Genomic DNA, 21,924 nt, shown 5'->3' on the forward strand with positions numbered 1-21,924 from the left:
ATCTGTCATAGGCTCAGTGGTGTCCCCCCTGAAATTCCCATGTGAAGTCCTAACCCCCAGTACTTCTGAATGTGATTGGGGAAATCTAACAAAACATTTATAAGATTTTTATGCTAAAACTATAAGTGCTAATAAAATAATTCAGAAAAAGTTTATTTTTTTTATTTTTTTTCAGAAAAAGTTTAAATAGAGACCGTGTTCATGAATTGAAAACTCAACATAGTAAAGATGTCAATTCTCCTCAAATTTATATGCAGCTTTTACACAATTCCCATCAAAATTCTAGCAGAATTATTTGTAGTTATACAAATAGTAGTTTTTATATATTAGTATGTAGTTAAAATTATTATACAATTAATATGGGAAGGTAAGAAACTAGAATTGTTGCAACAGTTTTGGAAAAGGAATAAAGTGGGAGGAACCAATCTACCCCTTTCAATATTTCTCCAATGGTTACAGTTATCAAGACTGTGGTATTGTCAGAGGAATAGAAGCATAATCAGTGGAACGTAATAGAGATCTCAGAGACTCTCAAAAATATGTCCAACTTATTTTTGACAAGGTCACAAAATCTGATTCACTAGAGAAAAGAGCCTTTTCAACAAATGTGTTATAACATTTGGACATCCATGGGCAAAAAAATGAACCTCAACCTAAGCATTACACTCTTTATAAAAGTTAACTCAAAATTAGTCATAGACTTAAATGGCAAGTATAAAGCTGCATGACATTTAGGAAAAAAAAAACACAGGAGAAAATCTTTGAAATCTATAGGTATGGAGAGTTCTTAGACTTGATATAAAAAGCATGATCTGTAAAAGGAAGAATGGGTAAATCAGACTTCATCAAAGTTTAAAAATCTTTGTTCTACATAAGACCCTATAAAGAGGACGAAAAGACAAACAACAAACTGACACAAAATATTTGCTAATCAAATATCTGACAAAGGACTAATATCTAAAATATTTAAAGAATTCTCAAAACACAATAGTAAAAAATGAAACAATTAAGAAAATGACAAAAAACGTGAACAGATATTTCACCAAGGAAGATAAATAGATGGCAAATAAGCACATAGTCAACATCATTGGCAATTAGGAAAATGCAAATTAAAAACATGAGGTATCACAGCATATCTACCAGAATGGCTAAAAAACAAAAATAATACTATCAAATGCCAGTTAGATTTTGGAGAAACTAGATTATGTTTATATTGCTGGGGGAGTATAAAATGGTACAGCTACTCTTGAAAACAGTATTAACAGTTCCATAAACAGCTAAACAGACAGTTGGCAGTTGCAGAATATGAGATTTTAGAGGCCAAAACTAACCTGGTAGAAATTCAAATATATATCCACCATATAACCTAGTAATTCCACTTCTGAGCATTTATCCCAGAGAAATGAAAACCTGTGTCCACACAAAAGCCTTTACACAAGTGTTGATTGCAGCTTTATTCATAATATCCCTAACCTAGATGCCCTTTTGGTCGGTGAATGGCTAAACCAGTCTCTGTGCATCCATAGCATGGAATACTACTCAGGATTAAAAATTAGCAAACTGTTGATATGACAGTCTGGATGACTTTCTTTCTTTCTTTTTCTTTTTTTTAAGATTTTATTTATTCATGAGAGACACACACACACACAGAGAGAGAGAGAGGCGCAGAGACACAGGCAGAGGGAGAAGCAGGCCCCAATGCAGGGAGCCCGACGTGGGACTTGATCCCGGGACTCCAGGATCACGCCCTGGGCCAAAGGCAGACACTCAACTGCTGAGCCACCCAGGGATCCCCTGGATGACTTTCAAGTGATTAAGGCTGAGTGAAAATGCCTAATCCCCAAAGTTCACATACTATATAAATCCATTTATGTAACATCCTTAAAGTGATAAAATTATGGAAATGGAGCACAGATTAGTAGTTGCCAAGGATTAAGGAGGGGGTAGGGAAAGGAAGGATGAAGATGTGAGAATAAAATGTTTTGACACGAGTGATCCTTGTGGAGATAGAAATGTTCTCTATCTTGACTGCATCAACGACCGTATCCTGATTGTGATACTATACCATCCTTTTGCAGTATGTTGCCATTTGGGGAAAAGTGGGTGAAGGATATGTGAGATCCCTCTGTATTATTTCTTACAAATCATGGGAATCTGTAATTATCTCAAAATAATAAAAACTTTAATTAAAAAATCAGAAAAAAAAAACATCAATTGTGCTAATGTTGAGAAACTGTGATAAAAAAAACATCAATTGTGCTAATGCTGAGAAACTGTGATTTAGCAGGAAAGCCAGACATACCAAATGAGGAAACTAGGAAGGTCTATGAATCTGGTAGGAGGAAAATCAAGGAAGGTTTCACAGAATTCATCACATTTACATTGAACTTTAAAGTACAGGTTTCCAGGAGGAGCTAGGGGGAAACATTTTGGTTGTGAACGGTGGGCAAAAGATGTAATGTGGTATCTCAAGGTATCCAGTAAGCAATGATGAGATAGTTTCAGACCTAGATCAAGGGCAACATTGAATAATAATAAATGCTGAGTTTCAAGATGTGAGTTATAAACGTAATCGATGCTTGTAGCAGGGAAGCAAAGCTCCTCTTATCCCCTTGACACACAGCTTTAGGAGCAGGGAGAAAGCAGTGGACCACCCGTGGCCACTCCAGTAAGCTAACTAAACCTAGCGGTACGCAGCCAGGGCTCCGTAACAGGCAGGGTGCACTCGGGCCCTCACAGACCGGGGCGGGGGGCATGATCTGACCTTGGTTTCACTAACATTTCTGGTGGTTGTCTGGCATCTGCATTAGAAAGTAGAGAAGTCAGACGAGACGAGAAATGATGCAAAGGGAAAATGGAAAATGAAACAGAGGAATTAGGTGGATAATGGAGACATTTCAGGGACTTGTAGATGCCTGAGCTGAAGAGAAGAGAAATCTGAGCTGCTTCTGAATTTCATAGTCCAAGATGGAGGTGCCACCTCTGAGGATAGAAGCACAGGAAGATAAACAGATGGGGGTGGCAGTGGATTTGATTTGTTTAAGATACATGAGATTTGAGATACTGCTGACAGTGTCCAGGAGAGAGCTGGAGATTTGGTTCTGTGGTTTGGGAGAGTGTCAGAATGAAGATAACATCATCAGAGGTTGGATGAGGTCCCTTGAGTGAGAAGTGAGAAGAGGTTCAAGGACAGGACATGGGGGCAGTCCCCAGTGGCTCAGCGGTTTAGTGCCGCCTTCAGCCCAGGGCGGGATCCTGGAGACCCGGGATCAAGTCCCACGTCGGGCTCCCTGCAGGGAGCTTGCTTCTCCCTCTGCCTGTGTCTCTGCCTCTCTCTCTCTCTGTCTCTCACATGAATAAATAAATAAAACCTTTAAAGAAAAAAAAAAAAAGAACAGAACATGGGAGGATATTAAGGAAAGCGTAGCAAGAAAAGAGACCAGAGATGGAGGAGAAACTCTAGAAGGTAAAACTCTGAAGCGCAGGGGAATCACACAGAGGACATGATACATAAGAGATCCCAGAGCTGCAAAGAAATCCTTTGGGGTCAGACATGGGAAAAGGACATCCAAGGGGACACTTAGGCAAACAGTCATTGCAGAGGAGAACCTGGGAGGAGCACAGCCCGATGTGAAGGGCTGAGGACACAGGAAGGATTCAGGCTGGGCGTGTGTCGGCAGATGTCACTAGACTTTTTTTTTTTTTTCAATATAGTTTGTAATACTATGATTAAAGCTGTATTCCTCCCATTAATTTTCTTGCACATGGAGACTTGTTCTCTAGTGTCACTTTAATCATTAGATATGTTTGTTAAAACACACACACACACACACACACACACACACACATACACACCAAACTAGTGGACCCACAAGGAATAACTGAGTGGTGAGGAAGCCCTTTTACTGGCAAGTGGGTCATTTTTAATTCAAATCATTTAACGTATATTTTGTTTAAATACTGCTTCCATATTGGAAAATGAATATTGGTGGGTAAATGGAAATTTACATTGTAGCTTTGAAACTTTCTTTGATTTTTTTTTTTATTTTAAAACTAGTTCATGGAATTTCTGTGTGTGTGTGTGTGTGTGTGTGTGTGTGTGTGTGTATTTCATGAAAATTATATATTTTATGATTTTGGGGAGTTGATTAAGCTCTCTTATACCCAGTTCTGCTTTCAGTTGCATGCCTGTGAGTCTTAGAGTAAAAGACTTGTGTTTCACAACCTCTGGGAATACCAGGCAGTTGCAGAATATGAGATTTTAGAGGCCAAAACTAACCTGGTAGAAATTCAAATCCATCTTTTATCTTTTAGATAAAAGCCTTTGAAATCCTTTTAGTGTGAAGTTATCAGCAGGCTTGATTCTCATATAACCTCATTACTAACCCAAGGATTATTCAGAATGCATGGAGAGCAATGCTTTGTGGCTGAAACTCTTTTTTTTTTTTTTTTTTTTTATCAATTCTACAGCCCAGTGATAAGCCACATGTGGTCCACCTAGTTCTGCTTGGGAAATGCTGCCTGCTTGCCCCCCGCCTGCCTTGGAGATCACAATACACACTCAAGGCTCTCCTAAGTTGTGTTCTAAAGAAACCTGTTCAACTTTATTTGAATATTTCCAAAACTTATTTAACTGTAGAGCTTTTTTTTGTATTAACATTTCATAACTCACCTAGGGGTTTTGTAAGATAAGAAGTGGAATGGATTAACAGTTCAGATCTAAGGTAGCTGCTGCTGGAAGTAATGGGGTGTTCTCGAAATATCTTTGTTTCCTGGGTTATATTTTATGAGTGTAAGAAAATTTTTTATCTAGACTCATCACTGGTCATTTTTCTCTCCCCGGGATAGCAAGAATTAACTTATTAGGTACTGGACTTTTGCATATTTTCCTGGAGGGAAAAAAAACCTCATTGGTTATTATCTTTGCAGTGTAATAAATTTCCAATTAATAAATTAAAAGAGGGTTTATGATGGACACAAAAGTAAGAACAAAAAGTAGTTATGTCAAGTTCACCAATTGTTGTTCAAGGCTTACTTAAGATCAGAGCATTTAATACTTGGGGGACAAACCTAGTTTCCAAAACCGAAACCATGTAATGGTTTACTTATTCTATAAACGTATGATCTTATCTGCTCAGATTTACCTTCGGAGCAATAAAACCTCTGGCAGCTACTCCTGGTTGTCTGCGTGAAGGGGAGACAGGAGATAAGAGCATTCCTGTCTTAATTGCTCTCTTGAACATCCGAAGGTGGGATGGGGTGGGAAAGGTGTTCCTATGATGACCATAAATGCCCAAGTCTGGCACCAGCGAGGTAAACCAGTCCTCTTTGGGAAATACGGTAAATCTCTCAGGCTACTGGTCTTCATTTATTAAAACCTGTCACTGCCTTAAAAAAAAAAAAAAAAGATTAAAAAAAGAATCAGAGGAGACCCGCCACCTCCTCCGCATCAGAAAATTAATCACTCCAGTTTATTTTAGCACTTTGGGAGAATTTATTGCCAGGTGCAAAACTTTCAACTTTCCTGTGGACTCATAGGGCTGCCTTACTTATTCCACTCCCAAAGAGCGCTCCAGAGCCCTGACGAGCTAGGGCTGCCTTGACCTGATTCCCACTGACAAAATTCTAGTCAGGGTGTGCTGCGGGGACAGCGCTTGGGGGACGGTATTGACCAGACTCTGCCCAGGGACACCCCACTTTCGTGTAACCGTTAGGAAAATCTGTCCTTAGCACGACTCAGTCAGAGGTCATGCAGGTTCCTGGCAGGTGGGGGTGTTTCGGGTGATTGTTAAAACCCCTGAATTTAAAAAAAAAAAAAAAAAAAAAAAAAACCCTGAATTTTCATGACTCCCAGGCTGTGTCTGTATGAGCTCATTCTCAGGGCCTAGAATCTTTAAGCTTTCTTCTTTGGACTTTCATACTTTGGTTAAAATCTGCCAAAACTGTGACAGAGTCTGGTGGGGGGGATTTTTATTGCCTAATAAATAATGTTCTAGAAGGTCATAATTCCATATTAGCCACTAAATATCCAGAATGTATAAAGCATGCAAAGTTGAATCCAAGATATGGATGAAAAACAGCTCGGTGACATTTCTTAAGAATTATTCATTTTCTTTTTCAATCTGAAAATGGAGCAGGAACATTCTCCTAAATCCCAGGCTTAGAAAGCTGAACACCGCCTTGAGGCCTTAAAGAATTACTTTGACAGAGCCATTTCTTTTAGTCTTTAAATTAGAAGTAGAGAAATTTTCCACGGTAGTTTGGAAGAAATGTTAAGTTTTTGGATTCTTAAGATTTTGAGGGATGTCTAGAAACTTGCATCGTGGTCCGTCTACATGTGCCATCCTAGAAGATGCTGAAGTCGTACTCGGGAGAAGTGATGCCCCTCAGATTTGCAGCACCTTCATTGTTGGGTTAAATTCTAGGATCCGGCTATGCTCGTTGTCCAGAAGGTCTTTTGGGTAAAGTCATTTTCTCAAGATAAAATGAATCTGTTTTTAATTGTTCGGCCCTTACATGGGAATAGCTGTTTCCAAATAGACACACACACACACATACACACACACATACTTACACACACACATACATATTTACACACACATACACACACCAGCCTCTGCTATAGTCTTTTAACTCCTTGAAGACCATTGTTACGTGCCTAACTTCTTTTTTTAACCTGCATCCTTTGAACTTTTTCATCCCTTTATCTTCCTGAAATTGCTGACTCTCACATCCTAATCGTCCCTCCAGACCTCCCCTCCCCTAAAAATAAAAATCAGTACAGTGGCACAACTTGTTGAAAGGCAGAGAGTGATACCATTATATCTTGGTTTATGGGGATACGACAGGCAGAAGGCCCAGTGTTCTTCACAAGGCTCTCCTCCTCCTCCCGCGGTGAAGTGCATCTCGCCAAGGACGTCTTTGGGATTGGACATAAACCCAACACGGTGTACAGTTCACGTGCTGTTAAATCTCTTCAGGACTTGTAGCGTTGACACTCCTGTTGTTTCCCTTCCAGGCAGGCTGGGCTAACATTTCCCATCTCAATTGAAACATATATTCTCTGTTGACAGAGACCAGATACTGCTACACTCAGCATACGATGGAAGTCACAGGAAACAGCATCTCTGTTACCAAACGCTGCGTTCCACTGGAAGAGTGCTTGTCCACTGGCTGCAGAGATTCTGAACATGAAGGCCACAAGGTCTGGGCAACAAAGCAAGTGACCGGGACAGCCCAGTCAGCGTCCCCCACTGCAGACGCGCGTGCCGGTGCTCATGAGCAGATTCTCCCTCCTCCATGTAGCCTGGCTTTTGACTGTCTTTGTACCATTACGAGAAGATTCTCCTTTCCCGTTTGCTCTGAAAGAATAAATTTACACCAGAGCATAGGAAAACCAGTATAGATTATGTAAGCACAACGCCAGGGGGTACGGAAAGTTATCGTAAGCCCTTCCTTTACTCAGAGGAAAGTAACCAAACCACCAGAAGGAGGAGGAATGAGGGATCAGTTAGGGCCTCATGCTGAAGCGTCGCAGATGTAGCAGCAGTTCATTCAGCTGAGGATGGCCGCGGCAGCTGGGCTCTGACCACTGTCCGTGAAGGGAGGTTCCTGTCCTGATTGGAATGCTCATTTGGGGAAGGTGCCCATTGGCTCCTGAGTCATTTGAGTTGGTGCCAGAGAACCATCTCCTGGTGGGTTTGCTCCCCTTAAACTCCATGTGGTAAAGTGAACTTCAGACGGAGCCTTGAAGGAGAATATAAAGAACCAGAGGAAGGCGTCAGAGTAGGGAATGCCCCTGGCTCTCCTGCTGGCTGCTCAGAGCTAGCTCCGTGTGTGCTCTTGTACGTCTTGTACATCAGGCCTTGGCCTTTATTTGAGGTTGGCCCACTTCTCCCCATCAGGCTGCCTTCCTGGTGGTTGGAAGCAGCTTCTGCTCTCAAAACCCCGGAACAGCACATTTACTAGGGCCTTCCAGAAGATACCCAGGTTTCAAGCCACTGGTGCAATACACTAAGAATTCCATTTCAAAATATAATCTGCCAACTTGATGCTGGTCTGAATATAGAAGGTAAACTCAAGGGTTTTACCTCCCCACCTGGCCCGCTCCCAGCAAACTAGGCGCTCAGGCATTATTGCAGCTCCTTTACCGTGGATAAAGGTAAAGATCAGGGAAGTGACATCATGTGCTCAGTTCTGTCCACAGAGAGAACTCAGACTCACTTCTGACCTTCAGTTTCTCTCCTCAACATCGTGATGTCTTACTAGCTCATGTCAAGTGTGACCAGACTCAAATCCTTGCAGGATAATGACTAAATAGACAGTTTTTAATGACCATCTGACATGTTTTCAAATATTACTGTGCACATGGATCAGTTGGGAATCTTGTTAAAATGAAGATTCTGAGTTGCTAAATTGGGGGTGAGGTTTGAGATTCTTCATTTCTAATAGACTCCCAGGGGATGCTGAAGCTACTGATTTACAGTCTGTGTAGCCATGGCCCCAAATAATTTCAGCCAATAACCCTTTAGGTTTATTTCTTTCTTATGGTCCGTGAATAGCGTAGTATAAGGCAGGAACAACTGCATTAATGAAAACCCTCCAAACTTTGACCTCACCCGCAAGGATGGCGGTAGTTACGTAGACCGTTCCAGTGAAAGTCATAGGTAAGTGTAAGTTGGGTTGTTTCCACTTCACTTACACTGTGGAACTTTGGCAAGTGAAAGTTACCCTCAAGTACTCAGAAGGGATTTCTTTGAGACCGTAGGTAGGGTATTATAGGGTTCCCTATAAGGTATAGGGTACCCCGTAGGGTATTATAATCCCCATTTTGCAGATGGAAAAGCTGAGACCTAACAAGGTCGTAGAACCATGTAATAACCACCCGGTCGGATGTCAAAAGTGGAGCTCACGTTCCTTGAACCTTAGTCCAGGGGATTTTCCTTTTGATCACATTGGCTCCAGATGAAATTTCATCCCACTTCCTTAAGTGCAGGGTTGTGCCTCTCTTGTGGAACAGGTAGTTTTCATTTCAGTCTTACTGTGAGGGAGACAGCTCCCTCCAGAGTCCTCGCGTCCTTCCACGGTCTGCCAGCTTCTCATCAGCCTTCTGTTTCTCTTCCTTTCTTTCAGGTCTGCACTTCCTGTTGTGAAGGAAATATCTGTAACTTGCCACTCCCCCGAAATGAAACCGATGCCACATTTGCCACAACGTCACCCATAAATCAGACAAATGGGCACCCACACTGCGTGTCAGTGATAGTGTCCTGCTTGTGGGTGTGGTTGGGACTCACACTATAGCAGCTCAAAGGCGCCGTGTATAGTAGCAATCCCTGGGGATCTCCATGGTCCATGGTCATGCATGAGTCATGGGCTTGACAATAGTTACATGTGTGAAACCATGACACTCAGCAGATGTTGCACAGCCAAGCATTTCCACTTACCATGAGGAACCAGCATTGCTTCATGTAGTCATTTCGAGTCTGAGACCTTATTAAAGCCAGCCTGCCCCCACAACAGACCCTGAGTTGTATACCACAAACGTTTCTTTTTACCCCAGGAAAATGGTTGCATTTATTGAGCTCTGAGGCTCTTAGTTTGGAGGACATGCATGAGCCATGGGAGGTCCTGGGACCCTCTGAGTGTTAGACAACGTGTTATATGGACATGCACAGATGTGTGTTCTTCAGGAGAAAGGTGAGGGACCACTGGTTTAAATATAATCATGAATTTATTTATGGCTTTAGAATTTTACAACTTTGATTCCAAAATGAACAGACTGTTTCCTTGGAGATTCTGACCACGTCCCTGGAAATGTAGTAAGTAGTTGTCCAATTTAATTTTCCCAACGTTCTTCTCCCAGTGGTTGGAATCCTATTCCCTCTGCACTGTGCAGGAAATAAGAAGCAATCATAAGTTTGTTGCATAGGGCGAGGGGTAGCAGGAGAAGGATTTTTTTCCCAACTTAATGGAACTAGCATCCATAAAGCAGCTGCATATCCTTTCATCATAATTGGTGAGATTGGCCATGATTTGGCACCTCGTTGTGCTCCGTGAGATTCTGAATTCTCCTTGGGCCAAGGGTATCCAAGGAATCCCAAAGTAGGGTAGAGTTTTCTCCACTCATGAAGTTCTATTCAGGCATAGCTTAGCTAGACAGAGGATTTCAGAATAAGAGGAAGAAGTGTGGAGGTTGACCTGTGTTCACAGAGGGCCCTTCCATCGTACATCATACTGCCAGGGAGCCCTCCTGGGTTCTTCCTCTTTCAGTTCTCCAGTGACTTTAGGGAGAAGCTTCTGCATCACATTATCTCAAAACTGATAGGGAAAGGAGACATAATATCCTAGGATGAGAAGTAGGTGGGCCACTTGGGTGATGGTGAGACTAGTAAGGAGACCCAGTGGGAATTTTTCTTTCTTTTAGGTGATTGCTTTTGAAGTAGATGGTAACATTTTTGCCATCCTTCCTGTATTTTTGGCCTGAGTTACAACTTTTTCTTCTTCCTTGTAAATCATTTATACAATATTTATTTTTGTATGGCATAATGAGAAACTTAAATATATTGTAAGATATTCTTTATTCTGAACAAAGTGACCAAATTAGAAAACTTATTTTTTCAACAGTGATAGAGCTTGTAATATATGTTCGTTGAAAGTGACCTATAATACTTGCATCAGTGTTGAAAAAAATTAACTTATGTTTGAGCAAGAGTAATGTGTTGGCCTCAAGGGCTTTTGCTCATGGTTTCCTCAGCGGTGTTGTCCCAGCAGTGTTCGGGTGGTGACCATCACTAGTATGAGTTTCTCTGCAGGGTTAAGGGGCATATTTGCATGAAATTTGGTGGAGCCATTGCTGATAAAGAGGAGAGTATTGTCAGGGTCCATCTGCCTGCACAGGAAGATTTCTGAGGCTCATAAAAGGAGACCCCCCTCAGGGATTACCAAATATGAACCGACTGACAGTGGTAGCTGTGATACGAAATAATCTAAATTGCATCATATGGCCTTAAATGAGAGTTCATTTAAGGCTTGTCAATGTGTTGCTTATAATTGGGGAAGTAGAGGGAGATAAGACATTTACTAAGCACCTCTTATGTGCAGGCACTATGCTAAGCACTTTATATACATATACATATATATATATATTAAGTCATATGAAACCTGCAAGCACCCTATAGGGAATATTACTAGGATTTTCACTTTACTGATGAAGGTACTGAGACTCTACGAAGCTCAATAACATGAAGCCTTTTCCTTCCAATTTAGGTTCTATAGGTTGAGGTGGGATTGAAGAGAGCAGAGAGGATGGAATTAGGGAAACTAGGAAAACTTCCAAACCTGACTGAGAATCTGTCCATCTGATCATGTGGTGTTTGACTAGTCCTGTCTCTGCAGGATGCCATTTGTATGGTGTGTTTTTTCTTTAAGGGGTGGAGGCATAGCTTCCTAGTCCATTCCTCTTGCTAAAAGAGGAGACAGGTTAACTGCTATAAATGCTCTAAGTCAGTGAAAAATTGATGTTGTACATATCTCCACGTACCATTTTTGTGCATGGCCACTCCACTGATAACCGCCACGTACTGCATGCAATTTGAGTAAGAGGCAAAGTCGAAATGTTGGTTTTTAATGAGAAGGCAACCTCTCCAAAGCCTCCCTGTCTGGTGTACGGGGAACCAGGTCCACAGTGCTGCGAACTCATCTGCCACCCCAGGGAATCACGACAAACTCTGCATGAACCTCGCTTGCCTATCAGAAGGACTGGTGTTCTGTTCTCTTGAAAGAAAGCGGTTTGCTCGCCATCCCCAGCCTCAAGGAGCCAAGGAAGGGCCACTCATGTGGAAGGGCCAGGACTGGTCATCCATCTGACTTTTCTACCACATTAAACTTCCCGTTAAATCCCACCATTGGTGACGGCTCGAAGTGCAAACAGCCATGATGTGTACATTAACCTATGTGCCATTTATTTATTTTCAGATTCCCCGTTGCATTCATGTCAAGATGGGATTAATGCCTAAATTTTGTAAATACTGTACATTTTGTAAATCAATGAATAAAGGTTTTAAGTGTATCTCACCAGGCTCCTCCCTGCAAATGTACATGTCAGTCAATGATTGAGGTATAAGGCATAGGGCTTAGGGTCACAGGGAACTTCCTTCCAAGAGCTCATTTTCTTGTTGTACAGACAAGAAATACACGCATGAAAAGAGACAAGACCATTCACTCACGCCAAATGATTCATGTAGACAGTAAGTGCTGCAGAAAATCAAAGAGGGAGAGATTACCAGACTTTACAATCAGGTCTGCAGTTTCCCTAGAGCATTTTCTTTGTTAAAACAGGAAAAATGAAAGTGTGTGTGTGTGTGTGTGTGTGTGTGTGTGTGTGTGTATGTGTGTATTTCTAAATACTACCCCATTAACTTAATTTTTAAACCTCAATCTGTTAGTGATGATAAAAATGGAAAGCATTTTCCCTTGTTGGTTTCTTCTGCAGCAGGAAACAAACATTTGAATAATATAAATGTTTATCTATACAATGAAATTTATTTTATTTTTCTTAGTAAAATTGTAGGTATTGAAAGTGACCTTGAAAAACTTCAGCTTGTTTGTGTTTCTCGTCTTTCTTTCTCTTTCTTTCTTTCTTTCTTTTTCTTTCTTTCTTTCTTTCTTTCTTTCTTTCTTTCTTTCTTTCTTTCTTTTTCTTTCTTTTCTTTCTTTCTTTCTTTCTTTCTTTTTCTTTCTTTCTCTCTCTCTCTCTCTCTCTTTCTTTCTTTCTTTCTTTCTTCTTTCTTTTCTTAATTGAGGCATATTGACATAAAACATTAGGCTCATGTCTGCAACATAATGATTAGACATTTGTATACATTGTGCAGCGACCACCAGGATTCTAGCTAACGTCCATCACCTTACATAGTTACGTTTTTTCTTCTAATAACCTTTAAAATTTACTCTCAGTATCTTTCAAATATGCAGGACAGTATTATTTGTAGGCACTATGCCGTACAACCCCATGACTTACTTATTTTATAACTAGAAGTTTGACCTTTTGACCTCCTTCACCCATTTCTCCCATCCCCCTCCACATTTGGCAACCAACGGTCTAATCTATATCTATGAGCTTGATTTTTTTTTATTTGTGTTTTTCAGATTCCACATATAAGTGAAGTCCTATGATATTTGTCTTTCTCTGACCTACTTCACTTAGCTAATGCCCTCAAGTTCCTTTCATGTTGTCGCAAAAGGGAAGATTTCATTATTTTTTATGGATGAATAATACTCCATTATAAATACATAAATCTTCTTTATCCAATTATGCATTAATGGGCACTGATGTTGTTTCCGTATTTTGGCTATTATACATAAGGCCTCAATGATCATGGGAGGGCATAAATCTTTTGGAGTTAATGTTTTTATTTTCTTTGGGTAAATACCCAGAAGTGGAATTACTGGCTCATATGGCATTTCTATTTTTAATTTTTTTTTAATTTTTTATATTTTTATTTATTTATGACAGTCACACAGAGAGAGAGAGAGAGAGGCAGAGACACAGGCAGAGGGAGAAGCAGGCTCCATGCACCGGGAGCCTGACGTGGGATTCGATCCTGGGTCTCCAGGATCGCGCCCCGGGCCAAAGGCAGGCGCCAAACCGCTGCGCCACCCAGGGATCCCTCTATTTTTAATTTTTTGAGGAATCTCCATAGTGTTTTCCAGAGTGGCCACACCGATTATGTTCCCACCAACAGTGCACGAGGGTTCCCTTTTCTCTGCATCCTTGGCAACATGTGCTATTTCTTTTCTTTTTTTTTTTTTTTTTTATTTATGATAGTCACACAGAGAGAGAGAGAGAGAGAGAGGCGGAGACACAGGCAGAGGGAGAAGCAGGCTCCATGCACCGGGAGCCCGATGTGGGATTCGATCCCGGGTCTCCAGGATCGCGCCCTGGGCCAAAGGCAGGCGCCAAACCGCTGCGCCACCCAGGGATCCCTATTTCTTTTCTTTTTGATGATAAACATTCTGACAGTTCCAAGTTGATATCTCATTGTGGTTTTGATTTGCATTTCCCTGATAATTAGTGATGTTGAGCATCTTTTCATGTGTCTGTTGGTCATCTGTATACTTTTTTTTTAAAGATTTTATTTATTTATTCATGAGAGACAGAGAGAGAGAGAGAGACAGAGACATAGGCAAGCTTCATGCAGGAAGCCCGATGTGGGACTGGATCCCAGAGTCCTGGGATAATGCCTTGAGCCAAAGGCAGATGCCAAACCACTGAGCCACCCAAGCATCCCATCTGTATACTTTTTACGTTAAAAGTGTCTATTCAGGTCCCATGCCCAATTTTTTTTCCATGCCCAATTTTTAATCAGATTGGTTTTTTGGTGTCAAATTGTATAAATTCTTCATATGTTTTGGATATTAATCCCAATCAGGATTTTCCCTGATTGGAAATACCATTTGCAAATATTGTCTCTCATTCTATAGTCTGTCCTTTTATATTTTGATGATTTTCCTCACTGTACAGAAGCTCCTTAGTTTGATGTAGTCTCCACTGTTTATTTTTGCTTTTGTTGCCCTTGCCTGAAGAGACAGATCAAAAAATATATTGCTCAGACTGATGTCCAAAAGTTTATTGCCTATGTTTTAGGAGTTTTATGGTTTGGGGTCTTACATTTAGGTCTTTAATCAATTTTATTTTTGTGTACAGTATGAGACAGTAGTCTAGTGCTATTCTTTTGCACGTAGCTGCCCCGTTTTCCCGGTACCATTTATTGAAGAGACTGTCGTCCCCATTGTATATTCTCACCTCCTTCGTTGTAGATTAATTGACTGTACAAGCATGCGTTATTTGTGGACCGTCTGTTCAGTTCCATTGATTTGTGTGGGTGCGTTTTGTCCCAGTACTATGTTATTTTGATTACTAGAGTTTTGAAATCAGGGGGCATGATGCCTTGAGCTTTGTTTTTCTTTCTCAAGATTGCTTTTGCTATTCACAGTCTTCTGTGGTTCCATACAAATTTTAAGATTGCTTGTTCTATTTCTATGAAAAATGCCATTAAATTTTGGTATAGATTGCATTGAATCTCTAGATTGCTTTGGGTAGTATGGACATTTTAACAATATTGATTTTTCCAGCCCATGAGCACAGTATATCTTTATGTTTTATGTGTGTCTTCAATTTCTTTTATTAATGTCTTATAGTTTTCCATGTATGGGCCTTCCACTTCCTTGGTTAGGTTTATTCCTAGGTATTTTTATTTTATTTTTATTTTATTTTATTTTATTATTTTATGGAAATCAAAAAATTGGTTACAATTTAATAACCTCTTATATTTTCTAAATTTTTTTATTTGCCTAGAGGATTGACTTTATTTTATTATTATTATTTATTTTTTATTGGAGTTCAGGTTGCCAACATATAACATAACACCCAGTGCTCATCCCGCCAAGTGCCCCCCTCAGTGCCCATCACCCAGTCACCCCAACCCCTATTTTATTCTTTTAGATGCAATTATAAGTGGGATTGTTTTCTTAATTTCTCTTTCTGGTGGCTCATTATTAGTGTATAGAAATATAACAGATTTTTGTATATTGATTTTGTATCCTGCAACTTTATTGTTTTATTAGTTCTCATAATTTTTTTATGGAGTCTTTAAGGTTTTCTATATAGTATCATGTCATCTGCAAATAGTGACAATTTTACTTCTTCCTTACCAATTTGGGTGCTTTTTATTTCTTTATCTTGCTTAATTGCTCTGGCTAGGACTTTGAGTACTATGTTGAATAAAAGTGGGGAGAGAGCACATTCTTTTCTTGTTCCTGATCTTAAGAGGAAAAGTTTTCCATCAGTGAGTATAATTTTAGCTATGAACTTGTCATTTGTGGCCTTTATTATGTTGAATTACGTTCCCTCTCTGCACACTTAGTTTGAGAGTTTTTATCATAAATGTATGTCAAGTTTTGTCAAAAGCTTTTCCTGCATCTATTGAGATGACCATATGATTTTTATTGTTTATTTTGTTGTCGTGGTGTATCACATTGATTGATTTGTGGATATTGAATCATCCTTGCATCTTTGGAATAAACCTCACTTGATTGTGGTATATAATCCTTTTAAATGATGTATTATTGAATTTGTTTTGCTAAAATTTTGTTGAGGATTTTTTCATCTCTTTTTTATCAGAGAAACTGACCTATAATTTTCTCTTCTTGTGGTATACCTGTCTCGATATGATAATAGGGTAATTCTGACTTCATAAAATAAACTTGGAAGCATTCTTCCTTCTATTTTCTTGGAAGATTCTGAGAAGGATTGGTATCAATTCTTCTTTGAATATTTAGTACAATTTTACCAGTGAAACCATCCGGTCCTAGACTTTTTGTTTATTGGTAGGTTTCTGATTACTGATTTAATCTTAATATTGATCAATCTGTTCAGATTTTCTCTTTCTTTATGATATCTTCTTGGTATGTTGTATGTTTCTAGTAATTTATTTCTTCTAGATTGTCAAATTCGTTGGTGTGTAATTATTCATAGTAGTCTCATGATCCTTTGTATTTCTGTGATATCAATTGTAATTTTTCTTCATTTCTGATTTTATTTATTTGAATCCTTTTTTCTTGGTGAGTCTAGCTAAAGTTTTGTCAATTGTGTTTATCTTTTCAAAGAACAGCTCTTGAGTTTCATCAATCAGTTCTATTGTCATATTAATCTCCATTTAATTTACTTCTCATTGATCTTTGTTATTTCCTTCCTTTTCCTAACTTTGGCCTTTTTTTTTCTAGTTCCTTGAGGTGTACTGTTAGGTTTTTGTTTTGTTTTGTTTTTGCTTATTTCTTGAGGTAGGCATTTATTTCCATGAGTACCTCTCTTAAAACTGCTTTGCTGCATTCCATAAATTTTGATATGTCGTCTTTCTATTTTGATTAGCCTTAAGGTATTCTTTATTCTTCTTTGAATCCTTCTTTGACACATTGCTTGCCCAGTAGCATGTTGTTTAATCTACATCTTTGTGGCCTTTTCAAGTTTTCTTTTTGTAATTGATTTCTAGGTTCATACCACTGTAGTTGGAAAAGATACTTGATATGATTTCCATCTTCTTAAATTTACTAAGACTTTCTTTGTGGCCTAACATATGATCTATCCTGGAGAACGCTCCATGTGCACTTGAGAAGAATGTGTATTCTGTTGTTTTTGGATGGAATTTCCTGAATATATCTGTTAAGTCCATCTGGTCTAACATGTTGTTTAAGGCCAATGTTTCCTTATTGATTCTCTGTCTGAATGATCTATCCATTGATATATGGGTATATTTTAAAGTCCCTTATTATTACTGTATGCTGTATATTTCTCCCTTTCAGTCTATTAATATTTGCTTTATATAGTTAGGTGCTCCCATATTGAGTGCATAAATATTTACAAATGCTGTATCCTTCTGTTGGGTTGATCCCTTCATCATTCTGATATTTCCTTGCCTACACAGATATTGCTATCCTGCCTTTCTTCTGATTTCCACTTGCATGGAATATCTTTTTCATCCCTTGCTTTTCAGTCTGTGTGTTTTCTTACATGTGAAGTGAGTCTCTTGCAGGCAGCATATAGATGGGTCTTCTTTTTTTGTTTGGTTGGTATTCATTCAACCATTCTCTCTTTTGATTTCAGAATTAGTTCATTTACATTTAAAGTAATTATTGATAGGTGTGTGCTTACTGCCATTTTCTTAATTGTTTTCTGGCTGTTTTATAATTCCTCTCTGTAGTTTCTTCTCTTGCTCTTTTCCACTGTGGTTTGGTGATTTGTTTAGTGGTAGCTTAGATTCCTTTCTCTTTCTCTTTTGTGTATCTACTATAGGATTTGCTTTGTGGTTACCATGAGGCATACATATAAAAACTTATATCTATGACTGTATTTTAAATTGGTAACAACTTAAGTTTGATCATGTTCTGAAGTTCTACATTTTTACTCCCCTCCACACCACATTTTTATGTTGTGTTTGATGTCACATTTTACATTTTATTCTTGTTTATACCTTAACTAATTATTATAGTTATAGTTTCTTTTGCTACTTTGATCTTTTAACTTTCATACTCACTTTATAAGTGATTAATCCACTACCTGTACTATATATTTATCTTTCCAGTGACTTATTTTTTCATATGTTTTCTTGTTACTCATTTGTGTTCTTTTGTTTTAGTTTAAAGAAGTCCTTTTAACATTTCTTGTAAATTCAGGTTAGTAATAGTGAACCTCTTTAGTATTTTCTTGTCTGGAAACTTTATCTCTTCTTCAGTATGAATTGATATCTTTGTTACGCATAGTATTTTGGGTTGGAATTTTGTTTGTATTTTTGTCAGGATTTTGAATATATCTTGTCACTCCCTCCTGGCCTGCAAAGTTTTGACTGAAAAATATACTGATAGTCTTATGGATGTTCCTTGTATGTAACAAGTTGTTTTTCTCTTGCCTCTTTTAAAATTCTTTCCTTGTTTTTAACTTTTGACATTCTAATTGTAATGTTTCTTCTTGTGGATCTCTTTGGGTTTATCTCATTTAAAAGCTTGGTTTTCCTGCATCTGGATATCTCTTTACTTCCTCAAGTTAGGGAATTTTACAGACATTATATCTTTGAATAATTTTCTACCCTCTTTGTTCTCTCTTCTCATCTGGGAACATTATAATGCAAATGTTAGTCAGCTTGATATGTCATAAGTTCTTTAAGCTATCTTCACTTTTTTTCCCCTTTCTTTTTGACCCCCTGCTCTGATTAGGTGAGTTCTACTGCTTTGTCTTCTAGTTCATTGATCCTTTCTTCTGAAAGAAACATCCAGTCTGTTGTTCAACCTCTCTAGTATATTTCCCAGTTCAATTATTATATTTTTTGGCTCTGTGACTTCTGTTTGGTACTTTTTTTTTTAGTACTTTCTTATATTTTCTATCTCTGTTGAAGTTCTCACTGTGTTCATCAATTTCTTCCCCTACTTCAGTGAACATCTTTTTGACCATTACTTTGAACTCTTTGACAGGTAAATGACTTTTGTTTCATTAAGCTTTTTACCCCCGGAAGCTTTATCTTGTTCTTTTGTCTGGAACATATTCCTCTGTTTCTTCATTTTGCTTGACTCTATTGGTTTCTATGCATTAAATGAAACAACCACCTCTCCCAATCTTGAAGTAGAGGCCCTTGTAGATGGACCTTGTTCAACACTGCTCTAGTTCTTGGTTGTCTCTCAAGCTTCCAATTGTCCAAACAGCCTGTTATATTTTTAATAGCTCTCATTTGTTGATGGTGTATGAAGACCTGTCAGTGTCCCAAAGGGGAGGATCTCAGCCAGCACTTAGCTTCAGACTAATTGGAAGTCAGACCATCAGGGACAGGCTTTTTTAGTATGATAATATATTCATTTCTGTGGGACTATCAGCATGAGGCCTACTGTCCACCAGAGCCAGGTAATCTGGAGGTGTCCCCTAGGTGATGGTTATAAAGATCAGGGTGCCAGAGATGTGCATAAGTTTGTTTTTGGGAGATCCCACTAAGTAGGAGTAAGGTAGAGGGAGCACACAGAGATGGAAGCCTCTGATCTACGTTCTTTGCAAGCACCTCTGTAGCCTCTAGATGTGTGTAAGGCTGACACCTGCTCCTTAGGCCAAAGTCCAGGACAAGAAAAGAGGTATCCACAGAAAACTGATGGATGTGGCTCAGTTTATTATCCATGCATTTCTCTGGGGGTGTTAGCCTGCCAAGAACTGTTTCTCTGACTGTTGCAGTCCTATGAGACCCAGGAACACAAGCTGCCCTGGCCACCAGAGCAGGGAGGTCAAGGAGCATTCCCTGGGCTACAGCCCACAAAAGGTAGGGCACCAGACATAAATCTTGACTCTTTGTTAATACACCATATTTTGACATTTTCAGGGAAATATTTCCCTTAAAGTTAGAGGTTTTCTATTAGATTCTGGATCAGTGACATAGTTGATGCTTCTTAAAGTGTTACTTCCATGAAAATAACTCTTTTCACTACCTTCGTAAATAGCTCTGTGTGTTGAATGTAAACAACACTATAGGCAGACTATGCTTTTAGAAAATCTGATTTTGAAAACATAGACTTACATGGTAACCCAACTTGGGGTTTAAAAAAGATTCTTCACTTTATAAAGGCATTTTATATTTCTTTCCTAACACATTTTTTTTTTTTTTTTTTTTTTTAGTATATATGGTGCTGAGGTGAGCACCTTTCCTAACACATTTATAAGATATTATTTACAAACAACATTTAGGGCATACCAGGTATGAAAAGCCTTGTACCTTGGCTACATTATGGTAACTTTTATCCTAAATACTAAATAATTTTTATAAATTTTTTAAAAATTACCTTTAACTTACCTACTAGGAATAAAATATATGAAAACTCTTTGAGCGGGTACTATTAATCTACATTGTAATTTGGAGAGCTTGATCTTAGACCTTCAGCCATTTTTCTAAACTTGCATAGCAACTTAGAAGTAGTACTAAGACATGAATATGAAGCATCATGGCTTTAGCCTAGAGTATTCTCCACTAGAATCTAGTAGAAAACAAGTTTCTTTTTTTTAGATATAAAAATTTCTAACCTAATGTGTTACAAAGCCAATGCAGATTTCCAAAATGTCTTTCAAGTCAAGCCTTTATTTTCAGCAGTTACTCTCTTTAGCTAACCTTAAAAGCATGGTTTTTCCCATTAGCAAGTTACTATTGTCTTGCTATTCCTTTGGCAAATTTTAACTCCAAATTTTCAGTTGCTGAAATTGGATGGACGGTGGGAGTGGCATGTCTATGTAGCTTTATTTTAAGTTGAATGGAGACCTAAAATCCAGAGGCAGAGAAATGATTTCTGAGGGAGCCTCTTTGCAGCTTTCCTAATAGCAACCCCAGATTCTTGTATTTGATTTTATTTTCAAAGCACTTTGACAACCATTGCTTCAGTTGATCAGCATGATCCCATTTACAGCTTTCATAGCTAAAGCTGTGAAGTGGTTGAGGGAAGTCCCACTGGTAATTTATATTATAAGAACTTTGATTCCTGATTCAGGGCTCTGTTCCACCCCCACCAAGGTGACATGCATCTTGACTCCACCTTTCTCTGACACTTTTTCTAAAAAGCCATTTCTCAGGCTTTTTCACAGAGTTAGAGGTGAATGGGAACTTAGAAAACTTCTAGTCCATCTCGTTTATTTTATACATGAGGAAAAGGAACCCCAGAGAACCCAGATCATTCGTCTCTGAGAAAATTACATTGCTTAAGTTAAGAAAAGATAAAACCATCAAAATGTCCCTTCTTAGATGTTCTACAACATCAGAAATAGACAATGGTTTAGAAGTTTCCTCTTCCTTCACACTCACTGTGTGATTAGTAGTATCACAAGGACTATCAGTAGAGGAAAGGGCACAGAATAAATGTGGAGAGAGCAAGCCAAGGAAGGAAGCTAGCCTTCTGGGAACATAATTGTTCATTCTAATTTGAGAGGAAAAACATTCAGTTGAAATAATAATTTTCAGAATTATAGTCTAAAAAGAGCAGAATAATTTGTCTAAATTAGAGACCATCAGTTATTCAGAAATGGTTTTCTCACAGTTTATGGCATGTGCGTTCTCAGAAGCCAACCTTAAAAGCTAGGTTCAGACCTGGAATTCAGGCTTCCACTGCAGTCCTCCTCTGGAGGTAACAGGGATCATTTTGTCAAAGTCTGGAAGTCTGGAAGGTATGTATGAAAAGCAATTCTTTTGAGTTTAGTCAAAATGGACAAAATATCACCAGAATATAGCCATGATACAAAAGAAGGGCTAAAAGTTAGTCATACTCAATAAATCCATTTACCTTTGAGAGTTGAAACTGACTCACTGTCTGATTCCTCTTCTCTCTACAGTGAAGCATGACTGTTTATTCATGGGAGATCTG

General features: G+C 38.8%; 1 protein-coding gene across 3 annotated transcripts in view; it reads left to right on the forward strand.

The window, feature by feature from the left end:
* LYPD6 (LY6/PLAUR domain containing 6) overlaps positions 1-12,067 on the forward strand; it is a 122,695-nt gene extending 110,628 nt beyond the window's left edge. For all 3 annotated transcript variants that reach the window (XM_077861677.1, XM_077861675.1, XM_077861676.1), the window contains exons 4-5: positions 7,074-7,204; positions 9,133-12,067. In XM_077861677.1, coding sequence (XP_077717803.1) covers positions 7,074-7,204; positions 9,133-9,300 — 299 coding nt within the window. In that variant the 3' untranslated portion in view covers positions 9,301-12,067. The remainder of the gene's footprint in view (positions 1-7,073; positions 7,205-9,132) is intronic.
* Positions 12,068-21,924: the final 9,857 nt, after the last annotated feature.

Source organism: Canis aureus, chromosome 20, assembly GCF_053574225.1.
Source record: "Canis aureus isolate CA01 chromosome 20, VMU_Caureus_v.1.0, whole genome shotgun sequence".
Lineage (NCBI taxonomy): Eukaryota > Metazoa > Chordata > Mammalia > Carnivora > Canidae > Canis > Canis aureus.